At 38.4% G+C, this 25,417-nt stretch overlaps 1 protein-coding gene across 3 annotated transcripts in view; it reads right to left on the minus strand.

Moving 5' to 3' along the window:
- GABRG1 (gamma-aminobutyric acid type A receptor subunit gamma1) overlaps nucleotides 1-25,130 on the minus strand; it is a 60,589-nt gene extending 35,459 nt beyond the window's left edge. Inside the window, exons 1-3 of one of the 3 annotated variants that reach the window (XM_030492087.1) lie at nucleotides 24,841-25,130; nucleotides 8,515-8,663; nucleotides 1,465-1,532 (exon numbers count right to left, since the gene is read on the minus strand). In XM_030492087.1, the coding sequence (XP_030347947.1) occupies nucleotides 1,465-1,532; nucleotides 8,515-8,663; nucleotides 24,841-24,932 (309 nt within the window). In that variant the 5' untranslated portion in view covers nucleotides 24,933-25,130. The remainder of the gene's footprint in view (nucleotides 1-1,464; nucleotides 1,533-8,514; nucleotides 8,664-24,840) is intronic. The other 2 variants (XM_030492089.1, XM_030492088.1) reach the window with 2 other exon arrangements.
- Between the last annotated feature and the right edge of the window lie 287 nt (nucleotides 25,131-25,417).

Here is a 25,417-nt window from a genome sequence, read left to right on the forward strand (position 1 = left end):
GCTATATCTCCTTACAGGTAATTGCCTGTCCACACATTTTGCTCCCACAATACATTCCTTCAAGATAGGATAGGATGGGATAGGATGGAGAGAAAAAAAGAGAAAGACTGCAACAGGAAGACAGCCAAAACTAAAGACACCACTTATACCAGACATGGAAATCAAAAAGTTTCCCCTACCCCATCACTCTTCTGCACTTTCATGCATTTCTTTACATGCAGCATGGTCTGAGACATGGACTTCCCTGCCATAGCCCCAGGTAATGACAACTCTAAGCTTCTTAGACTGTTATGTTGGAATGGATATCCTTTGCAACGGATCTGCATCATCTACGTCTGGCACCTTTATCCATAGTATGTAAGTACTACTGTTTTTTCCTGCCTTGCTTTCCATCACTGAAAGTCGATATTCCCCACTGAAGCATGATGACATACACGTAAACCACAAGATCTTTAATAATAATCTAGAATTACTGTGCTTTCACCAAATACTCCGAAGCCCTCAGCACTGGCATACTCCAGCCTTAGACTGAACATAAGGCTTCTCTGCTGTACAAATTCAGTACTGTCAACAATTCTGTAGAGACGAGGAAAACAAAAATTTGGGAGGGGGCTGAACTCCAGTTCCTGAAGACCAGTCCCAGTCTTAGTCCTGGACAGCAGTCCCCAGAGGAAGTCATGCAACAAGTCCTTTCTAAAGCCTCCAATACTACCATTTCATACAACGCACATCGTGATAGAAAAGCTAAGTGATTTGAAAAAAGGTCACAGACTCAACTACCTCATAACTGCTGTTACCAAATAGATAGATAGGTCAGATCTCAAGATCAAGTTTCTACAAGAAACTAGATGAGACAGGTTACTTAACTTCTGAAGAAACGAGCTATGTGTATACACACCCCCCACAAAAAGGGCCCATAAGACTAAATACACATGGAAAAAGGAGGGCAAAGGAATCAATCATAGAATCACAGAATACCAGGATGGAAGGGGACTTCAAGGATCATTTGGTCTAACATTTCTTGGCAAAAAAAGTGTTAATTTCAGATTTTTCTGTGAATTTGAAAAAGTAATAATAAATCACTGCACTGAAAATAGTTTTATTCACAATGCTGGTTCAATTGTTATTTTTCTTAACCTTTGAAGAGCAGCTCCAAGAAGTTATACTGGGCTACAGATAAAACAGTTATAAGCAAACACAGTGAAAACGTTCAACACAAACCCAAATGAGGAGCTGATGCAATGTCCTCCGTGTGGCCTCATTTTTTTAAGTAGATATATATTTTTTAAATTACAACAATTTCAAATAGAGTCTAAACATGTTTCTGCAATAATCATAATCATATCCAACATCATAAGAATATGCAGTAAAAAATAAACTTTTTTGAATAAGATTATAATTATTTCATCATATTAATCCATAGCATCATTCAGATAATATTTCCTGGTGATAATCAGAACTTACCATATTGATTGGGTCAACTGGGCCAATGCTGTTAACATAGACATCTGTTTCAATCACTGTAGTTCTCACTAAACAAAACAATCAGCATAATAATTACATATTTCATTAACTATGTACATTGTTAGTATCATTTAACCTATTTATTAAAACAGCAACAAATCTGATATTCTTTTATTAGATTCAGAATAATTAAATCTCTAATTTGTTCATTCTGTGAAGGATCATATATGACTTGGCTCCTTCTTCCATACAAGTTGTCAGAATTATCAATGTGAATTTTTGACTTCATAATGCAATCACCACCTGTGCTTTTTGAACAAATAGATATAAAACGCATAAAAGGTAAAACAATTAAAAGAAAAAAAAAAAGAAAACAAAACCAAAATCTGTCTTCCAACATAAAAATTTAATCAGAAACAGAAAAAAGTGTTTGGGAAAAATTGCTCATACAAAAAATCATAAGGTCTGGGAGAAGATATGTTTATCAGCTGTAAGGAATCAATGTGCAGTGCTTTCTGTTGATTCTTACTGAAAATATGTAATAATAATAAAAAACCAAACAAACAAACAATACCCAACCAACTTTTCACCACAGATTTCTTCAATTCATGCAACTACAGCACACCCAAGGATTACTAATGTCCTTTATTTGGCTTAATACACTCCTTCAAACACTAAACTAAGGCTCCTGAAGTGAAAGTCATTTAGAAGTTAAACATTTCAAAATGTATTTTTCTTTACAACCACTCTCACTGGGCAGACAAAAATTAACCAAAAAAAATATATTCTCTTAAAGAATATACTTTCTTACTTTGTGCACTTAGAGGAGGGCAAAAAGTCTAAGTGACTTCCCATGAAAGTCACATCTGAAGTACAGGTTGCATAGATAATTCAGTTTTTTCCTCCAAACTGGTTTACAGGGGGAAAATGGTACGCGGAGAAGAGGTCAGGATGCATTTCAACTTCATCAATTTACCAAGCATTTTCTTCCAAGTACCAGCTTGTACTGGAGAGCCAAAATGAGGACACAAAAGCACGTGTGTCCTAGTCCCAGAGGAATTAAGAGGGTTATTAACAAAGCTATTCTGGTTTTTATTTCATGATGTGGCATGTTAAAATGAAGCATCTCTGTCCATCTGCAGGTGGAAAAGGTGTAAGGTGCAAAAAAAAGGTACTTTGATTTCCTAAGAAAGGGACCATATGTCTTCAGATTTGATTTCTTTATACTGCACACTATCAAAGATCACGTAAGTGCTCTATAACAAACCTAAAACCTTAAGAGGATTTTTCAAATCTCAGAAATCTAAAAATCAAACAGACAAGCAGAAAGAAATAGGGTATCATTAATATCCTTGCCAGTTACAATGACAAGCAAGATACATTTCCTAAATAACCTAAGATTCCTTTGTCCCACCAGTCTCATTTGGGAGGAAATTCTCCCCTATCCCAAATCCAGCCACTGAGCATGACAGCAAGACACACCATTGAGGCTGCACAAAAGATTTTCTATACGACCACAGAGCACAGTCACTTGGTCACCATCCTGTTCCCAGCATGCTTCACATAAAGTTTAAACAGACTCTAGAAACCAATTTATTTCCAGGGGGGCTGGGGGTGTGTGGAAATAAGTACTTCCTGAGCTGCAAATGTTTTCACTATCTGCAGTGCTCATATAGGAAGGGGGGCGGCACAAGAACTCATATCCACAGTCTGAAAAATCAGAGTAAAAAGTAGTATGTAATGCATGTGCATTTATACACATATGTATAATGTAACATAATTTACTTACATCACATCTGGCAGATATCCTCTTCCTTTAATTCTGTGACCCTATTTATCTATATAACAGCAACCCGACTGCTAGAGTAGGAAACAAGGAGGTGGATCAAAGTGCATCCTGCCTCACTGTCCACAACTTTTCCCCCATATTAATAGGAAATGTTTAATTCTCTTTATTGTTAGGACATCTTGGTTTGTTCTGAGGTTCAAGTCTTTTACTCAGACTTTCAGCACTGCCTAGCCATATCAAACCTCTTCTTCAGATGCAAGTACCTACACACAGTGATTTAGGTCACCTCTGAAACTTGCCTTCGCTGTCACTGTTGTATTACACAGAATCTCTTGCCTGGAAGTATGACGCACAGGCTGCTTCTGTCTCCCCCACCATCCCACCCCCCCTCAATTTTTGTATTTCCAGTTTTACTGAAGGAGCTGATTACTCTGCAGATACAGCCTCTTCCTTTCCAACAGTCTGTCATCTGCCAACTTTAGTACAAAAATTAATTGCTGAAATCATTCAAAATATCATTATTCTTGATCAAGACTTTCCTGTGAGACCCCATTATAGACAGCCCACTGATATTTCCGTATTAACAACTAAATTTTTATGTCTTTCATCAAGCCAGTTTTTAATGGGGACTTTGTCAATTTTATGAAATTTCAGCTTGCAGTGAGCAGCACCTGATCTGCCGCAAGGGCTCTCCTGTAATGTGCCATGGAGTTCAATTTGCCTTTTCCATACTGCTCTGAGTAAGACTAGTAGAGCTATTAAGAGCCAATGAAGAGTCTGAAAATCTGCCCCAGTTGAAATTATTTTAATTGACCCAAATGATCCAATTCAAGAAGACTGGAACAGGCTGTTCTGCTAACTCAGTTCTTCTGTATGGTACAGAGCAAAGTACTTCTGTGAATTAGAAGAAAGAATTCATTCTTCTTGTGTTCTTGATCTAGAAGCGCTAAGAGTCCATGAAAACAACAAATGCTGGAGGAAAATACATTCCTGACATCCATATAATTACTATTGTTCATTTACACTTCACAAAGAGCTAACTGAAAGATGGTTTGAGACTTTTCTACTGTGAATGCTTCTTGTTTTATTTTAAAAGTTTTGTATCAACCTTGAAAATACTATGAGTAGAAAGGCGGCTATTTAACACATCCCAAGTTAAGGGCAGAACAGCACTGTAAACTTACAGAAGCTTCTAAAGAAGGGGAGAAAAGGCTTGCACACTTTGAATATTTATACTGAAAGACAACATGAGATAGGCTAGAGTAAAGAAAGAAGGTGAGAGGACAGCAGATTGCATACTCAATGGAGAGAGAGAGCACTAAGGGGCAGCTTGTCCCCAACGGATTGTTCATCAGCTCATAACATCGGTAAGTACACAGGGAACCAGTTCCCTAAGCCCGGTCTAGAGAGATCTGTTCACATTTTCTGATTTCCTGGTTTGACACCTTTTCTTCACTAGACTAAGTGACTCCTATTCTGGTTTAATAGGTTTGACAGGTGTTGACATCACCTAACACAAGCACATAGCTAAGGACAGGCTTGTCCCAAGAAACAAATACAGTAAATAAAATACTCTTAGGCCTGGAATTCAAGAGCAAGAATGAACTTCCCAACAAGCAACAAGAATTGGAAAGAAGTCTCTCTCAGTAGGCATGTACTACTATCCTTCTAGTAAGAAATGATGCTGCATAACACCCAGGCTGTGGTGGGTTGACCCTGGCTGGATGCCACATGGTGACCAAAGCTGCTCTATCACTCCCCTCCTCAGCTGGACAGGGGGAAAGAAAATGTAGCAAAAGGCTGATGGGTCAAGATAAGGAAGGGATGATCCCTCAACAATTACTGTCATGGGCAAAACGGACTTGACTTGGGAAAATCAGTTTAATTTATTGCTACTCAAATCAGAGTAGGATAATGAGAAAATAAAAACAGATCTTACAACACCTTCCCCCCATCCCTCCACATCCTCAGTATTGCCAAATAGCATGTCAGTCCATCTAAATTCACTAACCAGCTCCCATAATTTACCACAATTCCTCACTTTAGAATGAAGGTCTAAGATACATCCCCTTTTGTTTATTATTACTTCTCATGCTGTTTGATTTAAACTAAGACTTTTTATAATTTTATCCAGGCTTATTTTTTATATGAACATGTTTTCTATAACTCCTCATTAATTGCCTAAAGAAGCATCTCTTCTTCGTGATAAAGCAGTTATTCAGCAAATATATCAGGCAACTATGATATTTAGAAATAACAGACCATCAGTTTGTGATAGTTTTTAATGGAATAACACAATTTTCACAACCAGTTTTCTAAGAGTATAACTTACATGGTTATCTATATTGAAAATTCATCCTCAAGCGTCTACAGCAGGATTCCAGCTCCAACTCTGAAGATTTTTTTCAAAGAGATTTTGATGAAGTCAGAGCCTTATTCTCCACACTTCTTTTACCTTTTTCTTTAAAAGAAACCCATCTTTAGCAAATACTCCTGCCCCACCACTTTTATTATTTCCATCATTTCCTATGCAGTGCACACATCCAGTACCTTTAGAATTCACTGCATGTACTGTCACACATCTTGCTCCTGTATTTCAATTTCCTTCAAATCTTGCTAAATATTCTTCATCTCAGAAGATATTTGAATAAGATAAAGAGAAAATGATAAAGTGTAGTTTTCTTCTATTGAATTTCAGTATTGCCCCTGATGTTTCAATTTTTATTTGGCTCTCCTTTATCATCTGCTTTCTTGAGACCTCACTTGGCGTCCTGTGTACGGTTCTGGTGTCCTCAACATAAGGACGTGGAGCTGCTGGAACAAGCTCAGAGGAGGGCCATGAGGATAAGGGGGCTGGAGCACCTCCTGTATGAAGACAGGCTGAGAAAGTTGGAGCTGTTCAGCCTGGAGAAGAGAAGCTCCGTGGAGACCTCATAGCAGACTTCCAGTATCTGAAGGGGGCCTACAAAGATGCTGGAGAGGGGCTCTTCACTAGGGACTGTAGCGATAGGACCAGGTGTAACAGGTTCAAACTTTAATAGGGGAAGTTTAGATTAGATATAAGGAAGAAGTTTTTTACTGTGAGGGTTGTGAGGCACTGGAACAGCTTGTCCAAGGAAGTTGTGAATGCTCCCTCCCTGGCAGTGTTCAAGGCCAGGTTGGACAGAGCCTTGGTCCACATGGTCTAGTGTGAGGCATCCTACCCATGGCAGGGGGGTTGGAACTAGATGATCTTAAGGTCCATTCCAACCCTAACCATTCCATGATTCTACCTCCATCAACTAAATGGATGTTTAACAATGCAACACCTTATCTTAATCTGAGATGCTGAAATTCTATGTCAACACCAGGAAGAAAACAGAATTCTGCCCTGGTATGCAAACCCAGAAAGTTCAGGTTCAAAACAAAACAAAACAAAACAAAAAAAAAAGTGTTTTTGTAACTATTGTAACTGAGCTTCGTAATTCAATAGTAAAAATGTTCTGTGGGATATTATTGCTTTGAAAGATAATTAGAATTCCACTTCAATAACCTTGTTGTACAAGTACTGACATATACCCTGAAGATGTGGAATCTGACACCAGATTTTATCCAAAGCAGACTAAGCTGAATGAACTGAGTTTTGTTTTACATCAAGAAAGTGAAGAAGGAAAACAAAGGGAACATTTATGTGAGAGAAGCCAGAACCACTGTCTTCCTTCAGGAACTGATATTTGGAATCCAAAGAGCTGTACATTAACTTACTCACAAAAAGGCAGAGTTCTTGCCCTATCAAGACTCAGTACATAATCAGAAAAGTGAAGATAAGGATTACACCATAATTCTTCTGTGACTGCCAAATCTTCTCGACAAGTCAGAATAAACACTTCTTCTTCTATTTTCTCTCTATTTATTTCTTAGTTTTAGGGGGAAAGAAGAGAAATAGGATTTTCTTTTCTTTCATCCCCACCTACCACCTAATCGTTAGAAGGGATCCTAGAGGAGACAGTTTATTCCCTCATAATGTCTTTGCTGTCTCTTGCATCAAGCAGTCAAGGCAAAAAAAAAAGAAAAAAAAATAATGCTGTATAGCTATCACACATTGAGAATGTAAGGAAAAATATGCTGGAAGACCTTTCCTGTTGTCTAAATGTTTGCAGTAATTCAATTAAATGAATGTGAAAGCAAAGACTTACAAAGAACTTCATGAGATTCATATGTGGTTATATTATGACAGCAAGAGAAAAATTGCCATTCAAGATCTTCAGGGTAACAGTCAACAATAAAACAGAACTAAGAAATTTGGGGAAGAAAACAATTTGTCAGAAGCTTTCTAAAGAAAACACTTAGTTTGAGATTGAATTTCTGTTCTCCTACATAAATGAAACAAGTCTAGATTGTTGTATTGTTTATCGTATAAGCAGCTTACAGACTTACATGGCATTCCTTTGATAGGGAATGCCAAGTATTTAACAAAAAATTATGTCCTCCACCTCTCCCTTCACAGTTCAGGAAACAAACTCAGAAAATAAATTATTTTTCCTAGTTTGATCCAGCATGCACACGGTAGACAAGAGCTGGCAAGGTTTCATGTATTCCATGTTTTCAAAATAAGATTCTTCCAAATATTTATACTTAATAGTTATATGCAAATTGATGCTCTGACTATTGAAAAAAAAACTGCTTTCCTGCTAGCTGTAAAGTCTGACCTATAGTAATGCAGTCTTCCTTTCTGTATTTCCCCAGAAAAGATATAGTCCAAAGTTATGTTTTCAGATTCTTATGAAGTTTTTCAAAATCTGAGTGAAGGGAAGAACTGGGTTGAGTTAATTTTGCTCAGAATACACTCTTACAATGCATTTTCTACAGCAAGAGTAAAAATATCTAGAAATAATCTTTAATAAACTCCTACAGACTCAAGACCATTTTTTTAAATAATCATGGCTGTCTTACATCTACAATTCTTTCTGCCAGAAGATCTTAGTTAAACAAAGCAAACTATAATTGCCTTTGAATGATTTATTATAGATTGCCTACTGTCCACAAAAAGCAATACTTTACATAAGAAGAAGAGATTGTAAACAGAACATTTAAAGAAATCTACTCTTGCTTAGAACATTATTTTTACCAGCTCCAGGAAAACACTGCATTTTATTGCTATTATATTTAGCTTGCTATATTAAGTTTTAAAAATTGTATTAAATGGATCTTTACCATCTTTGACAAAACGCACACCTTCTCAGGTTCACATTCTCTATTTACTGAGTTACTTTATTGCTTACCCCCAATATCTGGCCGAAGCTTATTGTCGTATCCTTGAAGTAAAGAGTCCAGTATGTGAGTTACATCCCCTCCGTGAATCTTTGGTGCAAGGACCCATGTTTTATTCACTGTTAGATCTTCATCATCTTCATCATCTGCTTTATCAGCTCTATAGTAAATGAATTTAAAAAAATAGGGTTAAGGAAAAAACAAACAAAAACAAAGAAACAAAAACCACAGTGAAACTAAATACACAAGACGCGAAGAAGAAACTGATAAAAAATTGAACAATGTTTACAGTACTGTGTAAAAATATAAATGCATTCTGGTGCCAACAGAAAGAGGCAGGCTGCCTATTTAAAACACCAACATTTTCTTTTATGGCAGTAGAGAGTGTAAGCAAATAAACATGTCAAGGGAGGCATTAAAACATCAACCATTCAGAAAAAATCAAGCCATGAGTCAAACCCATAAAAGCAGCAGTAGGCATACCCTTCCTATCAGCCTGTTCCTGTTTTAAAACACAAAATGTAATTCACAAGCTTCTCCTTACATGTATTTCATTTTCAAATCATGGTGATAATATTCCTAAGACATACATAATCATGGTAATAGATACATCGTGGTGTCAAGAACATTAAAAGAACTTCCTTCCTAGTAGCCTCCGTTCTAGCTATGATATAAAAAAGTAAGACTTGTTTAACTTTTTCAACCCCATTCAAATTTTAAGAAAGCAAACAAATATAACATCCATGTGCTTTAAGTAAACATTTACGGCACGTGTCAATTACGTACCTGCATGTATACGCAGTATAGTTAAAATGCTGTTCCATTCCTTTCAGTCAGTAATATTATTTGTTAGCTGCCTATTTTATCAAGATGAAACAAGTGTACAAGGAGAACACCTACACATTTATTTACTGCGTATCTTTAAATTAGATAAGCAGCAATATATAGTTAATCATTAAGTCATTAGAAAAAAGCTTGCAGTACCTTGGTTGCATCTTCAGATTCACCGAGATATCACCAAAAGGTCAAAGAATGCCTGGCAGTAGTTTTCTTTCTATTTGAATCAAATGAGTGTGGACTTACGTATCCCTCCAGTGCTAAGGTTTGCAATCTGTATTACTCATCCAGCCTATTTCAGTGAACTGCTAAGGGCTTCAAGTCAAGAAAAGCTCATTAGACTGATAGCAGTAACTCTGACAGTCACACAACGTATCTTCACAAATGGACACTGGCTAGCAATTATTACAGAACGTATCCAATCCATATAAATCACTTCCAATGTTAGCATAAGCTAACATTCCAGTAAAAGAAAGGAATTAAATTATTGTCCTTGTACCAATTTGTATTGTGCACCAAAACTAAAAATTTTACTGTTATATTGTTAGAAACGGATTTAAGGCTTTCTAAATTACACAGACTCATGCTGCCCTCAAAACTAGGCATGGAATCTTTCAGTAAATTTCCTACAGGAATGAAGATTACCAGTATGTTCCACTATGGAACATGTGTAATTTGGAAACAATATTACATGTTCAGGGAGAAAGGACAGAAAAAGTAAGGAAAGGACAGAGATAGAGGAGGCACACCTGGCTTTAATTGCACTCGTTTGAGGCAATGTACGAAAACAGTCTGTCTTCATAACACCTCACATCACCTCAGATAACATTAGCAAGTCTCACTGAAAATGAAGACTACCAAGGCTGTGGAAACTGCTCAATGGTTTTGGCACACCTGCTTAATTTGGGAAGTGCAACAGTGAGGTTGACACAGCTCAACAGGTTCCCAGAGAACCAGTTTGTTCCAGATGAACAAAAGGCACTGCTCAGATATCTGGACCTCCATACCTAGCTTGCTGCAAACCAGTTGCAAGAGTCTATTATAGCTGAAAGTGATATGCAGTTTAAATACAAGGTTCACTGACAGCTTTCCCAATAAGTCTGAAAAGCGCTTTCATTCTTTAAAGTTGAAATTCACTGTAAAATACTTAAATCTTTACTGCACTAAGTAGACATTATAGAAATGTCAGATATTAAGTATTTAACATTTCCTATTAGCAGGATCCCACTAACGGGAGCACTAAAAGAAGCAGGAAGCTAAGTTTTTTAAATATGCACCCTTTTTTCCTCACAGCTACTTACTGCTCTCTCTTTCATGTTTTGTTACCATAAAGCTTTTTATATATATATATATATATATATATTTGGTCTGCTTGCACTTTATGTCATCTAATTACTACATAAATTAGCTTACAGTTGCTAAGAGTGCAGAGACAATCCCAGTTTTTCCCCAGGGGCACCAAGACGATGATAAGTAAAACTTAATTTATAAGCAGCTCTCTGAGGAAAGACACACTACAAAACTGACCTTTTCTTCTCTTTTTGTCTTCCCTTCCACAAACAGCAGAAAATACAGTGAAACTACCAGAGCTCTGTACAGAACCAGGGTACCTGACTCTCAGGATCAGACCAATTATTTGCAGAGAACTTTAAGTGATGGTGACACAACTTTCTCCTGCTTCAATGTTCTTTCCACACCGCTAGTAAGAACAGCACAGATTTAGCAAAAATGAAAAGTACAAGAGGTCATGTCATTCCCACCTAAACCCAAGAGGACTTAAAACCATGATACCTCCACTCACAGTTACTCAAGGATCTTGACTTTTTGGGGAGTTCTTAATTTTATTTATAGATTCACAGGGCAACTCAGGTGGGAATGGATCATGGCAAGTCTCCATGCGCAAAGTCCAGTCTCCTGCTCAAAGGAAGTCCAGCTCTGAGGTCAGAGCAGGTTTCTCAGGGTGTGACCAGGTTGGGTCTTGCAGAGCTGCAAGGATGGAAATGCACAACCTCTCTGAGCAATCTGGTCTCAGGTTGCAGAAAGCTATTAATAATGCAGTTCCAGGGAGAGAATGAAAAAATCCATCTCAACATCCAACTGCTTTTCCAGCCACAACTAGGTAAATCCATTTAAGGAGTACTTCTATTAGAGGCAACATTTCTTAGTGTCTGACAACAGTCTTAAAACATCCATTTCATATTTACATGGAACTATCTGGTTTTATCTAGAAAATATCATACACAAAAATGTGACAACTGCTAGAAAGGAAATACACTAGACTTCCACACCAGTACACTAGGTTAACAAGAGCTTGAGGCTCACTAGTCCATTAGATAAACCAGCAAAGGAACTAATACAAATTAGAAATTAATGTAACCAAATGCAAAGGAACCAGACTATCACTGTTCTACGCAGTGAAAGGAGCTATTCTTACTCTCTCTATTCCTCTTACTGGCCATTTCAGAGATGATTGACTGTGATTAACCCATCTCACCAGCAGAATACCATCTTTTTAACTCTTCTTTAAAATGTGCCCAAGACCACTGAGCATCCGTCTCTGCAGTGCTGATGGCACCCAGTTATACACTTTTGATGCCTAAGCCATCATCACCGACACGCAGCCACAGTGCTGAAGTAAGAAAGGAATGATGCTGGCTGGAAAAACGACGTGACAAGAATATATAGAAAGTCCTCTGTACGCCGTCCAGTGAGATTGAGCACACACCACCTGCCAGCTTGAATTTTCAATCCAAATGTTTTTGAGGGAGTTGCATAAAGACGCCCAAAAAGACTACCTAGACTCACAAAGACCACGGAAGACACACTGTGGACACACTAATTTCTTGGAATCTAAACTACTAATCTTTGTCACAGTAAATAGGTTTGAACTACTGTTTCAAAGGTAGAAATCCCTGCAGATTTACACCGTCAGCAAGATCAGTTGAGATGGTGTTATCAAGATCTAATCAAGGTTGCTAGACCATACTCTTTAAGAGACATACACGTTGGAAAACAAGATGGTTCAAAATTTTTGACCTTTTACCTAAGTTTCTGTGTGTCTCACATTGCAAAGTACAGCTTTATCTCCAGAACTTGGAATAGGGTAGAAGGAAAGGCAGAAAAGAACAAACTTCATTGCAAACCAGATAATGTTAAATTCAGGTATGTTTTTCAAATATTTAGTGACAAGTTTACTCTGGCTGAGCAGCTTTTTACTTCTTTGGAGTTAAAATAAATCTAAAAACCCATGAAGATTAATGTCAATTAACTCTATCCTCACTTTAACAATAGCACTTTCCCCTCTCTCTCCTACAACCCCAGGAAGAAAAATAAACTTAATTAAAGAGGAATTCTTTTCCTTTCCAAGTTTTTGTAAAGGTTATATCATTATACACTCTCTCTACCTACCATAAAATATGGGGGTTTTTCCCAACAAAGTTCACTCCGTAGGTCTTTTTCAGAATGTCTTGAGATAGGATGATTTAGAACAAAAATATGACATAAACCGTGAAGCCATTTTTGTTCCACGGCACAATGCTATTTTGCATCTATTACTGTGGGTGTTAATCCTGATTTTAATGATTTTATAAATAGGAAGGAGACCTCACTTCTTAACACACTTGTTATTGTAACACTTCAGCTAGCCTCCTAAACCCAACAGTAAACTCCATGTATACAGTTAACAGTAATTGGGCAAAAAGTGCCCTAATTATGCTCTCTGTCCTTCAACTAATGGAGACATTACCATGACTAATAAATCCCTGAGCACAAGTGACTAATGACTAAATAAGTCTTTTCAACATCAGGCAACATGCTCATCTTCAGACATTAATATCACAGGTAGTTGTTTTTCCTTTACCTATGAGAAAAACCAATCAGATGAGCTTTAAGTTGCAATTAACATCAGTCAGGTTATGTAATGAATTGGAAAAAAAAAAAGGATACAGTAAGAGCTCTATCTGCACCATGCATATCAAAGTATTACACACAAAAGTACATGATATAGCATAGGTGGGAGTACTTAAACACAGCTAATAATCAACTTAATTGACTATTCCCAGGCTCCTATTCCCACCCAACACACCCAAGGGTACCCAGTCCTCCAAATGGAGTTGATTTATGGGGAAACATAGACTTATGGAGAAGCAGTAGAGACTGGGCAGTGAACCTTCGTTATCTCCACTGACACTTTATGCCTGTGCACAAGCAACTCAGTCAAGCCCTGAGTGGCCATGAGGTATAAACGACTCTGCACAGCAGCCTTGTGTGTCCAGAAACTAAGTTATCCTTCCGTGCACGGAATACTCTAATGATCATTTAATAAATATATAAGAAGGAAAGTCAGTGCTTCAGATAATTTCTATGCTGAAAGAGCTGAAAGGAACACAGAATCATAGAATAGTTAGGGTTGGAAAAGACCTTAAGACCACCTAGTTCCAACCCCCCTGCCATGGGCAAGGATGCCTCACACTAGACCATATCGCCCAATGCTCTGTCCAACCTGGCCTTGAACACTGCCAGGGATGGAGCATTCGCAATTTCCTTGGGCAACCTGTTCCAGTGCCTCACGACCCTCACAGTAAAGAACTTCTTCCTTATATCTAACCTTAACTTCCCCTGCATATTCCTTTTTACCTTACACAAGCAAATGAAAATAATACTTGTTGTGTTAGTTCATTTAGCTGAGCATCTTCTCCAACAACAGCCAAAAGCAGTGGCTTTGAGAGTTCTACTGATACAGGGGTAGGGCACAGAGACACTTACCTAAATCATGAAACATACCTGAAGACAGCTCTTACTCTCACTGGCTGTGCTTCCCAGCATGCTGTATTTATGTTATTTGCCTAAGCGTGATACAATTTAACCTTTACTTTCCAGTACTTAAATAACAACACAAACTATTTCTCTCAAATTTCAGACAGAATGTTAATGTTTCCCAAATTATAAACAGGAGATCACTCTGTTAGCAACAATACAGTTTCAGAGGTTTGTCAAAATACTGCATTTAACCAATGCTTCGTAAGAAGTCAGTCGAGACAGACATGGTTTCCAGGGAAGGTTTCCAACCAATCAGACATCTAACCAGTGACTAGCTTACTCCAGAACACCAACCATGATATGCTTTTATGTGGTAAAGAACTATACTTCATGGCTCCATCAATAAGAGTTCAGAGGTCATCTGACCTAGACAAATTTCACTCATGAAAAAAAGACCTTAAAGCATTGCTGAAAACCAAAACAAGGTCACTGACATCCCAACATCCAGAGTCAGACCTTTTTACAGAGGCTGGTGATGATTCCAATTGAGAAGCTAAAAAAGAAAGTACTTAGGCAAGTACTTAGTTACTTGAATCACAAGGCATAGGGCCAGGCATAGATGAAAATCTGAACTCTAGAAGGATGGTGAGTTAGGCAGTGCCTGGAACAAAAGAAACTTTCTTACAGAGAGAGATAAATGCAGCTTCAACATGTTAGGAATAAGTAATTACTCTTATGTCAGCAATTTAAAACATTTATATATTTCCTTAGATCTTCCTGGGATAAAACAAGGGCATCAGGCAGACTGTAGTATCCTTCAGAAGCTGAAAAAAGGATTGGGACCTCTGCACATAACTCAAATATTACTTCTTTCCAGTAGCAGCAATAGTAGCAGGACTACATTAGTCATGACTGCTAGAATATGACACAATTACATTTTTCTTAAAAAGATTTTCTTGAAAGCTTACTTCCACTGCTAGCTGTCAGTAGCTCTCAAGATTATCTTCCAAACTTGATGGCTGATTTTATACTCATCAATTCTATTACATTTCTGCAGAATGAACTCTCTTTTGCATTTCATCATCAGCTTATTCACTGATATGCTTTATTCATCTCAAAAAATCATGGGAAAATAAGTGTAACTGCAAGCAAAGAAATGCTGCTACTGAAAATCTGCCTTCAGAAAGCATTACTTGCTCTTCTGAATCCTGTGGGATATAGAGTCACTCATGTTGTATTCCTTCATCTTCATCCTTCCTAAACTAGTTTAGACACTCTTGACAAAAATCTCTTTTCTCTTCCACCCCACCCATTCCACCTCAGATGGTTTTACCAATCTATTTCCCTCCCCTTCTGCCTTGCCGGACTTTGGCATATTCTCTTGTGTGCCAAAATGTATCTCTCCCACTGAAGTATGTTTTACATATTCCCTGCATCTTTTTTCCATCATACCTACCACATACTGTTAGGTTGATTCTTCTTCTGAATACATTTTGTCTTGTGCTCTTCGCTTGCTATGAACTTATATTTGTCTGGCTATTTATAATTTTCTGCCCTGTTTCCTCTTTCCCTTCTCTGTCTGGAGTTTTTACTGAACAGATGAACCTGGACCTTAAGTCAGCAGTAAAGTTAGCAGGGAAAAGTGTGGAAAAAAATTAGAAGTTCTTATGCAGAAAGAAACATCAGATTTTTAGGGTAAGTTACATAAAGAAGTTCATTTAGTATTTAACAAGTAAAGCTTTGTTAAAAGAAAAAAAAGAACAATTAGAGCACTAACAGAATTAAAGCAGGTACCCCTGCTGTTCATTCCCTGCAACAAAATATTTCCTACATAGTTGAGTGTTTAGACTATCAAAATCGTGGTATCTTAATACATATCACAAGCATCAGGTGTTCAAGACCCTTTGAGTCATTACAGCTTTGAAGTACATCTCTGAAAGATATGAAACATTTTCTCCCACACACAATGACTTCAGTACAATTAATTTTAGTCCCAGCAAGACCTTCACTTAAAAGCATTATCACATTTCTTATAAAATGATCTTCAACATCTCTGTGGTACTAATACAATAAAAACTAATCCAAACTGCTGAACAATATAACCATATACAACAATAGAACCCTGAATACTTAATAAAGGCACAACCTGCAAAGAACATCTACAGAAATGTGATTTTTTAATGTTAAGAGCAACAGGTATTCCAGTACAATAATTTTGTTCTGAGAGCCACACAAATTGCTCTTCTCCAAGTCAACTTTCAGATAACGCCACGTATGATTTGAAAGACACTGGTCAAATTTGTCATTAATTCAGATGGTTTTTAAAGATCTCAAAAAAATTATCATCTGGACTCAAAGCATCAGATATTCTTTATCCATCAGTCTTCTCATATAATACAGAGTTCAGTTTCTCTCCTTGAAAGTTCATCGAAATATTGATATGCTCTGACCAATATAACTGCTGCCTCTACTCCTATCAAGTTGCAGTCCAGAAGTCAATTGAAAATTTTCCTCTTATCTCTCTAAGTACAGGTAATACTTTGTGCCAGTTCAGAGCTGCTGGATTCTCAAACGTATTCACCTCGATTAGTATAGTGATCTTATTTTGACCATCTTAGTAAAAATAACTCTTTACATTCATACGTGGTCACAAAAATATTCTTCCAGTTTTATAGACCTGATGGAGACAACTACCTGTTTCCACATCTCTCTCTTTTATGCTACACAATAGAAACCAAGAACCTTGCACAAGATAGCAAATTCAACTAAAAAAAAAAGGGGGGGGGGGGAACAAACAAACAAGCTGATTCCTAAAGTTTTCCACAGAATCATCAGAATCATACAATTTAGAAGGGATCTTGGGAAGTCGACTTCTGCTCAAAGGAGGGCCATGGGCAATACAGAATTCAGACCAGGATGCTTAGAGCTTCCTCCCATCTCATCTTTGAAAATTCCATGGACAAGGATCCCACAACCTCACTGGACAACTTTTTCCACTGTTTAATTTTCCTCATGGTGAATTTTTTTCTTTATACCTAGTTGGGATTTCCTCTGTTGCAGTTCATTACCATTATTCATCATCCTCTTACTATGCACCACTGCGAAAAGCCTACCTCTCTCTTCTTGATCACCTCCCCTTAAGTGCTGGGGGCTACTGTTGGTTCCCCTCCAAAGCCATTTCTTCTCCAGGCTGAACAGCCCTCTCCTCACAGGGCAGTGCTACAGCCTGACCAGTCTGGTAGCCATCTGCTGAGCTGCCTCCGGTTTAAACCCAAAACTGAATGCAGTATCTAGATGCAATTTCACAAGTGCTAAGCAGAAGGAGGCAATCACTTCCCTAAACCTCCTGAGTGTGCACCTGGTCACACGGACCAGGAGACTGCTGGCCCTCTTTGCTGCCCAGATGCCATACTGTCCACCAGGAACTCCAGGTCTTTTCTGGCAGAGCTGCTCCTCAGCCAGCTTGACCCCAGCCTGTCCTGCTGAGGGGGCCTTCCCATCCAGCTGCAGGACATAGCACTCATGCTTGATGCATTTTATAACACCCCTGTCAACCCATCCCCACAGCCTCCCCAGTCCCCTCTGAATAGCAGACCTGCCTGCAAACATACGAACTTGGTAAAAACAATCTTTCAACATGGAAAAAAATGTATTGTCTTCAGGAAAAGCTATACTAATATCATTATTCCTGGTGCTCTGAGCAGTTCTTGCTCCACCGCAGATGAGTAAGGAAATATGACCACTTCTCACTCCTCTTTCTCCACATCAATTATTTCACATTCTGATTACAAACTAGCAGAATATGTGGTGTGTATTTGTTTTGGCTTACAAGAACTGGGTACCGTATTGATCATAACACCCACATTCACAGTGTAAGTATACCTCTCCCTCTGTTCCAAGAAAATCATTACTACAATATCTTAAAACATCTTTGCCTAGGAAAGTACCTGAAAGTCACCATTATCTTCAGTAAGTATGTCCTTCCTTTTTTCCAGTACAAACATTTCTAATTCTAGCTGAAAAATTAGTAGGGGCCCTTATGCCAACTATGTTTTAATCTTAAGAGATCGAGAGCATTTTGTCATTGTAAAATTTTTAGACAAATATATCTTCCTCTACAAAATATCTTCCCAGGAAAGCCTTCCAGCTATTGCATGTAACAAAAAAAAACAAACCCAAATTTATCAGGAAGATAAAGTAAGCCTTAGCATAATCTGTATTGCCTTGACTAAAACTGAAGTATAAACCTACTAAAGTTCTTAGGGAGATTTATTTCAGATAGATTTTGAATGAAACCTAGAAATGTAAATTGGTAAATCTTCTCTCCTCAGTTTACCTTCTCCCTGGGCTCTGGCCAGACCATGCAATCAAATAATTAAAATGCAATTAATTATTAAACAGCCATATTCCACTGTTCATCCAGACCAAACAGCAGCAAATAGATGAAGATTCAGAGAAGAAAATAAAGAAAAAAATAATTATAGCAATTTATAGGCCTAAGTAGATATAACTGAAAAGGGATAAATGGTATTAAATAAAGAACACAAATATTCCCAAACTCCTAAGGAAGGACATGATGATGAAAAGGTATCACCTCTCTGGATATCTGAAACATGTGCTAACCACCATGGTAGTATCAGATGTCCTGGGAGTTTCAGACTAGGGTCATCACACAGACACACATAAATCCATGTGCCACACGTCAGCACCCCTTTCCAGAGACTGCAGATCTCTATCTACACTCGACTGATGAAAGGTTAATTGTCATCAAGTTCAGAATGAGCTGAAATATTGTTGATGGGTTAAGTGCTTTGATCCAAGAAACACTCTCCATAGTGGAACTAGACTTAAAACAGATCTAACATAAATGAATGCTGAGAACCATAACCTCAATAAAAAGCAGCTACCCTAATTAAATGCCATCCCACAGCCACTATAATATTCATCAAACTGCAAAGTCAACTTTCAACTTTATTAGATTTCTACCAGCATCTCAAGAAATATATAAAATGAGCTCTCCTTAATAAGACATTTGTGGTTATTTAAGCTGCTGGTATTTCAACATATTCATGTGAACATTTGTTCTAACACAATTCATTGCATATTTCCTGCAAAATCTTCAGGTAAATAGGAATCTACTACAGCCCTTCATAAAAACAAGCTTATTTGAAATACTTCCAGCTTCTGGTACACATGTAAGCAGGAGGTAAAGAAGGATGTATAGACTGAAGTAGGAATGTAACCAGAGTCCTGCACTGAACTGTGCACCATAATTGTGACATACAGGTGCATCTGGCTTAAAATCGTAAAAAAACCCCATTCAACTACAGTAATAAGGCAATGAAAACAAGCGAAGTATCGTGAATGGGTTCTGCTGAAATTCTAGTCTAGCTGTCATTAAGCCATTATGGATTAATCTAAATGTCAATGAAATTAATGAATAATTGTACAAAGAGGTGAATATACTCTGTAAGGGCTAATACCTGAACCACGTAACAAAAAGGTTGCTCGCTCTGTCTGCAAGCAAAATCTGTCTTCTCCACTGTAATTTATTGTGTATTAAATATAATATATATCTTTTACAACAGGAGTATTCTACCTCTTGTCAGATGATGACTAAAATTTATGGCTGTCAAAGTTGTTCCCTGCTGGATGCAATCTGCAGGCCATCAGCTGCATGGCCCTCATTGACAAAGAAGATCCACAGCTCATCTGCAGCAGGTCCCATGCAATCCAGTATGTATTCAACGGCTGCATGATGTTGAGGTCAAGTACCTTTCTTGCCTAGGGAAAACACTGAGGCTACTTTATTTTTAAAGCAACTATATACCTTGTTCTGCCATGTAACTATGGCATCAGACAATGAAGAAAAAAAATTGTCATAGAATCATAGAATAGTTAGTGTTGGAAAGGACCTGAAGATCATCTAGTTCCAACCCCCCTGCCATGACTTACAGTGACAGAGTTAGCCACCTAAATTAATACTTAATACTACAACTTTTTCCTAATGTAAATTTCATCAAGCCAAACTTTATTCTGAAAGATAAACTGGACCATAATATTACATTATAAGAATAATACTACTACTTAATCCCTCATGGTACACTGCCTTAAATAAGAAGAAAACCATATTAAATGAAAGAACTAATAATCTGTTTAAGACCTCAAATAATTTAATCCAAAGGGACGTATCTCATGTTACCTTACATCTTTCCTATTTACTAAGTCTGTCTGTCTTCCTGAAAATGAGAAAAATAACTGCATATAAACTTAGAAACACAGAATTAGCCATTCACACCTTACCAGAGATGAATGAGGCACATAAGGACAAGGAAGAGTTCTGATAACACCTGCCCTGCTAAAGAGCAGATGGCTACAGACCACGCTCCACTCCTGAAAAGCAGCAGCAGCCATGATCTGCACCCTAAGACTGCCCTACACAATCAGAGATACAAAACAAGACTTGGATTTCCCAATGAAGAGATGGACATGGGATCCAGAGGCTGAGCCAGCTGTAGCAGGTGGTACTGGGGAAAAAAATCAGGCTTTTTCAGCTAGCAGAAGGCAGGAGATCCACCGGCTAGAAGTCGAAGAAACCTCAGACTAGAAATACTGTACAATACTTCTATGTAGGGACTTAAAACAGTTATACTGAAGCAACAAACCTGATGCACAAGCCAGGGTAAATTCTCCAATTTTGTTTGTTCTGGTCATAGACTGATGATCACAACAGATCTTACTGACTTGAACATCCACCCATGAAAGCATGTTTTAGAAACCATTTCTTTCCATCTTTGTCATAACACTAAGATTTTCCTCTTCTTTGAAGCAAGTTCTGTTCTGGTCAACTCCAGATGACCTTTCTAGTCTCTCCAGTTACTTCCAACAGCTCAGGATTGTTGCATGATTTACCATTCTAAGTTTAGATACGTAGATCAAGTTTTCACACAGGCCAGTAGGCCATTGAACTCACCACACTATTTTCAGTGTTATTAAAAACATTTGCATGTGTGAAAAATGCAAATTTGGGACTTCCATGTAATCTCCAGGTTAATTCAATTGCATCTGAATTTCTCCTTACAAAATATTACCGTTCAGAGAAATGGTTAAGGAATAAAAGTTAGTGTTACTGTCATCCACCATCCTTTGAAAGGTTCCTGTCAGTGTGCTGACATTTATACTGTCATTTATAATTACCACTTCTCTCTGCTGCTTTTTACCAAATAAGTTATGATATTGTTATTTTACCAAAGTACACGCTCAATTTAGTATGCAGTGCAAGAAAGGGCTACGCAGGTAGTTAAAAAAGTTCTAGTACTCTTCTTTCATAAATGTTACTACTAAAATGGCTCTTTGCCCATCTTGGGAGATGCTCACCTTTGATCTTCTGCAAGTTCAACATTCATGACTTTTTTAGTGTGTATATATGTATCTGACGTAAAAACCAAGGTAGCTCACCTTCAAAAAGTGCATATGACACATCCATTTAAATAGTCCTACCTACCGGCCATAGAATCTAGGTGTTATATTTGAACCAGATTATCACAATTCCTGTACAGCTTTGAAAAAAAACATACATCCCCCAATCCCCTGGTAACTTACACTGTGGCCAGACTTATGTATCCAGAAAAAAGCTGACCAAAGTCAACAAGTGCTCACCTGTAACCTTTTCTATCTAGCTCAGAAAGGCTTGAATTGGTAGCAAGCACCCTTGATACCAATACCTCTTGTTAAATATCAGGCATATTTAACAAGCATAAAGTTAAAAGTAGTTGAAATGTAGTTCAATTTGCTATAAGAGCCCTTTTTCTAATGGATTATCATGGCTTGAAAGTTATTATGTGCAAAGAATATAAGTATTTCTCAATATTTATGTCTCATTAAACTTTATAGTAACAAAAGAAAATATTAATAAACTTTAAAAAATAAAGTGTATTTTAAACCACTGGCACTGCTAAATAACAAGTTATTCACTGTTACATCATGAACAAAGCACATAAGAGAGAGGATAATAATGAATAAACATCACAGATGTTCAAATGAAACAGTAAATCACTATTATCAAGCACGAAGAAACCCATGTTGTTATGACAGGCTTAACTCTGATCCAGGAATTCATATGAGAAGAAAACATAGGCCATATTATGTAAGTATTTACCTAAGAGATACTTTGAAATGAAAAAGAAAATATGAGTTGACACTTGCACCTGCTGACAGTTACATTGCAATGGAGCATTTATAATTGCTTTTTAGAACATCAGGTTACAAAACTAAAGGGAAGATATGGCCAAAATTAAGTTAAGCTTACAATATACTAGGGATGCTGACCAGCACATACCATTTAAAGCAGTATAAATTAGAAGAAATGCTATAGTTATGCTGCACCTGTATGGTTAGAATTAAGGAAATAATATTAATTATATTGTCAGCTCTTATGCTCTCCCTATGAATTATCTATTTATTGAAGTTAAACAAGAATAATGGGTTTGCTGAACATTTAGGACTGCAGTGACTGCTCAAGAACTACTCTTTTCCTGCACATACCTTATAGAAAGGCTCACAGCCCAGTTTCTGCTACAGAAAAGATGTCAACTATGGACAAAACCAAAAAACAGTCCTTCAAAATACTGACTGACAAAGTGACATCAAGTGCATTGGCTGTTCTGGTCTGTTTGTGCTGCATGTGCACAACTGGGGAAAACAACTGGTTTATGGGACAGAGTTCAACTGCAATGAATGCCTCTGGTGAAGGAAGTTCAGTCTAATGTCACACTACAGGTTTGGGGGCAGTATATTAAAAAGATAAACTCTTGGTTGGACTCAACTTCCAATGTCCTTGCTTAGGCTTTAGCTCCATTTGTTACAACTGAAGTAACTTTACTCACACTTTGCACAAGGTACTTTGTGTATAAACGCATACTAGCAATTTGCAACCTTTCAAAAGTATGTGTTGAAAAAGTGGGTTGGCTCCTGTAAGATGTTTTCAGAGAAAAAACAAAACCAAAACCATAGAATTGGTGCAATATGGTCTATTCTTGAGAAAAGCATTACTTCTGTGTTTTAGTTTGAACATCAAGGAAAAGTTTGGGCTGAAACTACAGAAAGGCATTCAAAAAGCAGAAAAATAGCATTTCTATCCTACTTTGTGGCCGGCTGCTAAAGGGCGCTAGAGCTCTTGAGCTCTCTGTGAACACCCCTGAGTTGGAATGCACTATATACCAGAGAAGCAGCATCTGAAAAACATGCCCATTTGCGGTCACTTAAAAAGAAAAAAACAGCAAAAGAGAAAAATCTCTCAACCACCATTTTCCCATGTAGCCTCTGAACGAAAGGCAAGCCTGAAAACAGTTGATTCAGATACACAAATGTTTATACCAAAGATTCCATTTTATCTGAGCTGTTCTGGAATACACAATAAAATAATGCGAGTAAGTTACCTCTTTTTTACTGAAGACTTATCAATTTATGTATGAATGCTACTGTTAATGAGATGTATACACAATAACTTACACCCAGTCCTGTAATCACAACCACACTTCAACAAAGAAAAATTACAATTATTTTTTTTAGCTAGTCCTCCTGCTTTGTAACTAAATCTTTGGGTGGACAAATTAGCATTTATATTCTTTTCTCTCAACCCACTTGATAATTTCTTTCATACCTGAGGTACAATATGTTCATTAAGAAGCATTCTGAAGATGCACAGCTGCACTGGTATAGTTTCCATCAGTGCTTTTGAAAAATATTTCCATAACACACCAAGCTTTTATAAGACAGATTAAGAAAAGTATAATCAGTGGTGTTCCCGACTAGGTTAACACAGCAGCCTTCTGAAGATGAGAAATGAGGTGAAATCAGCACATACACACAGACTGATAAATCGTCATTCAGTATGGGGAAGGGGTCTAGAGTGCGAGGGACTCAAAGAAAAATGTTATAATGGATTTTATGGGGGAGTTTTTTGCCAGCCTTTTTACTACATATTTGTATGCCCTCTTAGAATGATGATTTAGTCTACCATTAAAAAGACACACTGAGCAACAGTCAAATGCTCTTTCAGTGCTGCTTTGTGATTTTTATGACAGTATAACCTGTGGAATTGTTCACATTAGCTCTGAATTATTAGTGGAGTTGAATTATCACATTGCTCTTCGTTAAGTTATTATGGGTACTGATAACACATTTACACAGCGGTTCCAAACTGTTGTTTCTTCAGAGCTCCCCGGATGAATTTTACAAATCTCCCTTAAAACGCCGTTTCCAACTTCTGGGACTTCCTCAGCTGCCCGGCACCGTCCCCCTCCCGAGGGCTGCGGAGGTTCAAGGCGGTGCCATGCAGGACGCCCCGCGCCGGCAGCAATGTCCCGTCCCCCCCCCCCCCGCCACCACCGGCTGCTGTGCCAGGCCCTACCGAGAAGCCAGCAGCGCCGCAGCCGCTCTCCAGCGAAGCTCCAGCCTTCCCCCGCCCCGCGCCGAGCAGAGCTCGGGCTCACCAACTCGCTCAGCGAACAAGTGGGGTGCGGCTGAACTTTTACTTTGCCGGTGCCGGCTTCCCCCGCGGCCGCCCGCGGGAGCCGGCGTCGGAGCACCGGCGCCTTGTTAGGGGTTTTTTAAGTTTGGCTGCCGCGTAGCACGTCCCCGTCCCTTTCTCCTTTCCTCAGCCCGGGGCACGATGCGCAGGTAGCGGAGACCTGGCGGGAGCGTGCGGGTGGTGCCGTTGCGGGGGTCGCAGCCGTACTCACCCGCTCCCCAGCCGTACAGTCAGCAGCAGCAGTAGCAGCCGGGCCCCGCGGCGGCGGCTCCAGAGGGGCGCGGCCCCCCCCCACGCATCCATGAGCAGGAAGGCGCTCTCCCGTCCCCGAGTTTTCTCCGGAGAGGCTGGGGAATAGCGACCCTGCCAATCCCACCGTTCTTCCCCCCCACCGGCACACAGCAGGCAAAGGGAGGGGAGGGGAAGGGGAAAATTAAATAAAAAATCAAGCACCCAAACAGGTAGGAAGCCACTCTACAAGGACCGAGCAACTCGCCCAATAGGCTCATCAGGTTGCTCCATAAATTATCCTAAAAACTGCTGGGCGAATCAATCCTTAGCAGAGGTGGAGCCTCTTTTACTAGAAGGGAAACATGCTTGAGAGAAAGGATGGCATTGATTTGCTATTTTCTCCAAAGAGGGAGATAAATCTTGTATATATATATAAAAATATATATAAAATATTAAATATGTATTTAAATCTACATATATATGTATTTGCATCCATTTATTTTTAAAGCTACTCAGAGGGTGGCTTGCGGTCTGAGAAGCAACCCCTCGACCCTGAA

The sequence above is a fragment of the Strigops habroptila genome, chromosome 7 (genome assembly GCF_004027225.2).
Source record: "Strigops habroptila isolate Jane chromosome 7, bStrHab1.2.pri, whole genome shotgun sequence".
Classification (NCBI taxonomy): domain Eukaryota; kingdom Metazoa; phylum Chordata; class Aves; order Psittaciformes; family Psittacidae; genus Strigops; species Strigops habroptila.